The sequence below is a fragment of the Nestor notabilis genome, unplaced genomic scaffold, assembly GCF_000696875.1.
Source record: "Nestor notabilis isolate BGI_N333 unplaced genomic scaffold, ASM69687v1 scaffold7850, whole genome shotgun sequence".
In the NCBI taxonomy this organism is placed as follows: Eukaryota; Metazoa; Chordata; class Aves; order Psittaciformes; family Psittacidae; genus Nestor; species Nestor notabilis.
The window spans coordinates 18,955-25,548 of NW_009911586.1; the positions used below are offsets into that span (position 1 = coordinate 18,955).

The 6,594-nt window shown below is 45.7% G+C and overlaps 1 protein-coding gene across 1 annotated transcript in view; it reads right to left on the reverse strand.

Annotated features, from left to right (window-relative positions):
* Window positions 1-381: 381 nt before the first annotated feature.
* The window catches only part of LOC104406525, a gene marked incomplete at its 3' end in the record, with an annotated part of 52,732 nt that continues 46,519 nt past the window's right edge, over window positions 382-6,594 (reverse strand). Inside the window, exons 12-14 of the mRNA XM_010015526.1 lie at window positions 5,699-5,819; window positions 2,024-2,241; window positions 382-467 (exon numbers count right to left, since the gene is read on the reverse strand). Coding sequence (XP_010013828.1) covers window positions 382-467; window positions 2,024-2,241; window positions 5,699-5,819 — 425 coding nt within the window. The remainder of the gene's footprint in view (window positions 468-2,023; window positions 2,242-5,698; window positions 5,820-6,594) is intronic.

Consider the following 6,594-nt stretch of genomic DNA (forward strand, 5'->3'; position numbering starts at 1 on the left):
TTTTTAATAGCAAACATAGAATCTGCTAAGCTATGTCTCCTAGGAATTTTATTGATTCAGCAGGTCTATTCCCAATGTGAGCCTGTATCTCAGAAAACTCCCTGTATCTATGGAACCATGCCCCCAAGCCTCATAGACACCACAACTCAGTGTTTAAGGGCCTGAGTGTAGGACACATGGCTTTGAAACTGGGAAACATGCTGGCTCATTAACAACGACATGACTTAGGAAGGCTGGGTTGCCTTTGAGTGGCACCTGACCTCATGGGAGTCTGAAATGGAAGTGAAGTACAGAGAAGAAAAGCAGCTGCCCTCCCTCAGATCACAGGCTCCCTGGCAGGGGGTGAGACAGTGCTGGTAAAGCAATATTGTCCTCACTTACCTGTCCAGCAGGGAGTCAAAGCAAATGACTGCATTGTCTCGTTGTGCTGCCAGCACCAGACACAAACCATTCTTTAAGAGGGAACACTGCAAGAAGGAAGAACAGAGTGTTGCTGTTGCTGTCCACTTAGGTAAGTCTGTAAGCCTCACTGATGAACTGCTGACAACACAGATAACTGCTTATGTGCTGTGTTAGGGGATGAAAGTCACAGAGCAACAGGCTCTTTCAAACTGAAAGAGTATCATGTCTAAACTGCTAGTTACCCTTCTCCTGTGGCATACTATTATTCCCGTTCCCTTCTCTCAGAGTGAAAAAATAAGCAGGTTATTTAGGTGTGCTATTCAGTTGCTAAGTCTGCTGGAAACAGGAATATGGAGATACTGGACAATGTTGAGATATTGTAGCAGAAACAATTATTACTTGAAAGAGCCCACCTCCCTTCTGGCAAGGGAAAGCAAATACTGTAATGTTCACCTTTGGCTCAACAGTGCCAGACCCTTCTGGAAACACTCCAGCTCTGCCCAGAGCAATTCATCTCTGCCGGGAGGAAGCGTTTCATGGCCAGGTGAGCAGTGCTACTGCCATGGCTCTGCTTCCCACATGCTGATTTGCTTTGTCCTTCCTAGAGAACTGTGCACCTTCCCATGTGCAGTGGGATGGCGTCCTAGGGGAGCCACAGGAGAAGGAAGACGTGCTTACACTAATTGGATGCTAGATGTAATTGCTGTTCTATACAGATGTACTTCAAAGGGATGCTGTCAGTTTTAAAAATCACAACCTGAACAGATCTTACCTGTTCTTATTACAGATAACACTGAAGACTCTTATAACTGAAAGGCTGGAAGCACCAATGTTTGTGTCTTTTCCGAGGGACTGCTCTGTGTCTCTGACAGCCCTTTGTTGATTGCTACTTCCAGCATAAGTAGTTTTCCCCCTTGTTTACTCTGTGCTGTTGACAGCACTTTCTTGCATGTTCTACCTTAGTGCTTTGCCCTAGAAAGGTTCCTGAGATGGTGGGCTTCTCCTGCACAAGTGCAAGGAGGCACTGATTTAAAGCAATCTATCTGCTTGCCCCAGTAGCACATCTCATGCTTAAGCCCCATGAGCACTTGCTCAAACCCCATGCTGGACTGCAGCTTAAGCTGTCAGCACCAACTAAATGGGAAGCAAAATGAAATCTGTGCCTAGGACTCCAGGGCACAGTCCAGAAAATGGAATGGTTATTGAGCATTGTAGAAGAGGATTAATGGGGTGTGATTAGAGAAAGGGAAATATAAACTGTATTACATGTAAAACCAAGACAGGATACAGTGGCAGAACATACATAATAGCAGCAACCGCACACTGAAAGGTGAACTGAATAAAATGTTCAATGCGGGTGTGACATTCACATTAGGGACAGGTTCATACATAACAATGCTAAGGTTAGGTGTCAGCAAGGTAGTGGAGATACAGGAACTAGCTAGCAAGGCACGCTGCCACATTCCCTACCAGTGGTATTAGAGCTTGCATGCGGTGCTGTGCTAATACTGCTACTAAAGCAAGTTTGCTCTGAGCTAGCTGGATCCCCTAGCACAGCATGGCATTAAACAGCTCCTGTTTTCTGTGAAGGGAGCAAAGCACGACTCCAGCTGTTCCATACCTGTGCTGCAGCACTGCATCCTGCCCTGCTTAGTTTTCCAGAGATGCAGCGAGCTTGTGGCATGTCCAGGACAGTGAGTCGTACTCCAGTTACTGTGAAATCTGTGCCAATGAGCTCCTCGAGCAGTTCCACATAAGGGGGGGGCTTTGAACCCCGAAGGCTCATCCCGGGCAATACGAGGCAAGTGGTTTGGCAGAGGTTGTCAAGCAATGGCTGATCTGAAAGATCAAAGCACAACACATGCTTGTTTTATACCTACCCCCCACAACTGGCAGCCCTCTAAGCCCACAAACCAGTAACTGGAAGATCTGAGGCCCTCAGGCATTGTTATATATTTTGGGATGTTAGCAGATGCAATTGCTCACCCTGAGCTGTCAAACTGCTGAGTGCCTATGTGTTTGTATCTGGAGATCAGAATACAGCAGTAGTGACCCCATTGCAGGAGTCAGACAAGGACAACTGCTGCTCTGCTACAGGAGATACTAGTCCATTTAATTTCTTCCAAGCAAAGAAATCTGTTAATCCAGCTGCTTTTTATAATCCAAAATGTAATTCTGAACCAGCATACATAAGACTTAATGTATTTCATATTTTCCTCATGATAAATCTGCCTGTTCATTAGGCAGCAGCTTTGTGATAACAAGTCGCTCAAAACTAGAGGCTTCTTTGTGTGCAAGAGCTACCTCTAGTGTTCAAGATGAGGCCACCAAGTGAAGGATGTGTCTGGCTTGCTGGAGGCACTTGCTATATTGCTCCTGACAGTTCAGGGATCACGTGTGCTTGCTTTTCCAGGACAGTGACTCTTTGAAATACATTTTCTGAGACACAAACACATCAAGGCTGAACACTGGTTTCCTTTCGACTCTGCTTAGACATCTTCAAAGCAAAATGATCCTCATGCAGCAGGAAATTAGGGGCACATCATTTGAGATGTGTTCCCACCACCAGGCTATTCAAAGCTTGCAGAATACCTGTGCTCTTTCCACGACAAACTATTTTTTTTCTATTTTGTTTTCTACAATCTCTTCTAAAAATTAAGAAGTGCTTCAGTCACAGCAAACCTGGGCACAAGCCCAGTCCTTTCTCATCATGCAGTAAGTTGATGGGGGACATACCTTGTCAATACGGGATGTTTTGGACTGGGAGCACCTGCAAGTCTCCTCTTACTGCAGGTTTGTGCTCTGAACACAGCCTGAGCTGACATTCCCCACCAGAAACACAAGGATGTGATTGCTTCTCTGCAGCCACCCAGACAACTACACACAAAACAGCCTCATCATCTAAACAAAGCTGCTGTTGATCACCAAGCTCTTCTTTCAGGACTCATACAACAGCCTTGGGAATGTCAGTAATAAATCATAGAATACGAGGTTCGAAGGGACCTCAGGGATCATCTGGTCCAACCTTTCTAGGCAAAGCATGACCTACACTGGATGTCCCAGTACCCTGTCCAACCTAATCTTAACTGTGTCCAGTGCTGGGGAATCCACCACTTCCAATGGCTGGTTGTTCTCACTGTGAAAAATTCTCCTCTTATGACCAGTTGGAATCTCCCCAGTGATTAATTTCTGCCCATCACCCCTTGTCTTTACCATGTAACTCCTTGTGAAAAGGGACTCTATTTTCTTTGTAGCCACCCTTTAAATACTGGAATAATGTTGCGAGATAGGTCTCATCCCACACCACAGGCATCAGTTAATTCTTAAACCTTCATGCAGTCAATCTCTGCTGTATTACTGGCTATAATAACAAGCTCTTTCTTAGGTCTGCAGCCTAAGAAGGGAGCTTGCCTGAGGACTGGTGATTTTTGCAATGATCATGAAGCATGTGTGGAGCATAACCCAAAGCAACTACACACAAAACAGCCTCATCATCTAAACAAAGCTGCTGTTGATCACCAAGCTCTTCTTTCAGGACTCATACAACAGCCTTGGGAATGTCAGTAATAAATCATAGAATACGAGGTTCGAAGGGACCTCAGGGATCATCTGGTCCAACCTTTCTAGGCAAAGCATGACCTACACTGGATGTCCCAGTACCCTGTCCAACCTAATCTTAACTGTGTCCAGTGCTGGGGAATCCACCACTTCCAATGGCTGGTTGTTCTCACTGTGAAAAATTCTCCTCTTATGACCAGTTGGAATCTCCCCAGTGATTAATTTCTGCCCATCACCCCTTGTCTTTACCATGTAACTCCTTGTGAAAAGGGACTCTATTTTCTTTGTAGCCACCCTTTAAATACTGGAATAATGTTGCGAGATAGGTCTCATCCCACACCACAGGCATCAGTTAATTCTTAAACCTTCATGCAGTCAATCTCTGCTGTATTACTGGCTATAATAACAAGCTCTTTCTTAGGTCTGCAGCCTAAGAAGGGAGCTTGCCTGAGGACTGGTGATTTTTGCAATGATCATGAAGCATGTGTGGAGCATAACCCAAAGCCAAACTAAGACAGTGGAAAGAATTAATTGATAGTTACCTTGGGTAAAAGGTAATCTTCTTCAGAGACATCCCCTATCTCCCCCCAGGTGACTGTGTCTCCCAAGTAGCTCTGCTAGCATTAAGGCAAAGGCCTTGGCTTCCAGCACCCTCCTTGCACTTCTACACATGCTGTCTCGTACACCTGCAGGTAGGGGTCAATGCCCAAAAGCCCTATATCAGTAAGGGGTTAAGATGGGATGTGATGGTCAGTAGTTCTGTAGCATTTTTATCATACTTCTTGCCAGTCCACAACAATCTTGTGGTTTCACAGCTGGGATTAACAACTGCAGCACTCAGGTGCAGCACACAAACTCAGCTGTCCACCCTCCTGCTTGCCAGTCACATCACAACTCAATCTACAGGAATGAGGATGACCCAGTTCCAAACCAGTCTGCTCCCCAGTGAACACCACAGGGATGCTTTACCTGGTCACTGTTTATTCACAAAGGCTCAAAATCAATCCACAATATCCCAACATGGAAGTATCCCCATGTGTTAGTTACGCTTCCTGACATAAATGATGTTGCATGACAGCCTGTGGTGTATACATGCCTACCAAGTAAAATCAGCAGAAAAGGCTTATAAACTAGGTGTCTGAGGGAAGTGAGAGGTTTGCTGAAGCTTCAACTTCAAAGTCAGAGCAGCGATAAATGGAAGTCATTTTGAGCTGGCAGCTGTTCATCAGCTAGTGGGAACTGAATGAGATCTCAGTTCAGCTCCTGAGAGTGAGATGGCCACACTGCCAAAAGCACTAAAGCATAAATTGTATTTACCTACTCACAGAACAACACGTATCACCATTGCCCACCCCTCTGGTGTGCTGGCCTCTCCTGGGGCAGGCTTTGAATGGAGATGCAAACCAATGTGGCCAAGTCAATGTTTAAATGCACTGTGAAAGTCCAGCAGAGAAATGTGCACTACTGCTTACATGAGATGGTTCTTCTGCTGACGGTAAGGTTGGCACTTCTGAACAGCCCTGCATTTCAACCCATGCAAGCACTGGCAGTGGAAAGGCCTGGCAGCTAAACAGTTAAACGGTTGGACGCCACTGGAGCTGTTCTTCGCAGCTCGGAGCTGTCTCTCCCTTCTGAAAGGACATCAATACCAAATCTTGCTGCCACCAGATGGTTTGTCTTGCTATCCAATTAATCAATAACAGTCTCAATCTATAACAAGAGTTACGCATTTCCTTACCAAGGTTGCATGGCTGCTCAGAGCCCAGTGAACTGAGCTGCCCTCCTGCTCCACGCTTTATGATCTTGCGCTGCTTCTTGATTCCCAAACTGACTATGGGGTCACGTTTCAGGTTATAGATCTGCAGAAGGGAAGGGAAGGAGGGAGAGAGAGGCAAGTCATGGGAACACCATTACATGATCAGGAAGGATAACACTTCAGATGTATTGATTGAGGCAAGCTGTGAAGCTTTTGTTGTGTACTTCTGTAATTGCAGCCCAGGAAACACCTGTTTGTCTAGAGACACAAGAACATTTTGCATGCATTGTATTTATCTTTATTGGGGCTTAATTCAGCACAGCATCTTGACATCCTTTTAAATGTTCTGTATATAGACATCTTTCTAAGGCCTTTGCTCCCAGCTTTTCAAGGCCAGAAACTCAAGGACTGTGAGTATCTGACATTTTTATCAGTGTGAAGTGGCTCCCTTCCATCTCTCTATGTAAACTGGTACATCTCTGCATCCCAGCACAGGGCAGCAATGATGCCCTGGTGCTGAGTTGCAGAGAGAGAGCATCCACATTACAGATGTGGCTGGCTGCTTCCAGTTCCAGAGCTAATCTCCTTGGACCAACTTAGCTGGGTCATCTCTGTGTCACGTGGACAAAAGCAAGGGTCAAAAATTTCCAGCCCTTCACTGGGCATAAACAAATTGTCCCAAAGTCTAGTAGAAGAAAATGATCAGAGTGGAAATGACACAAAACTAGTGGAACAGGAAAGACTTACTGTTTCATTTTAGCCATTGGCCAACTACAGTGGTTTGAATTAGAGACCAGCAGCATGAGGGCCAGATGAGCAGAGCAGGCTACAGCGGTACTGGTAGGCTGCTTGGCACTGCCCCCAGGTAAGCTGAGGGG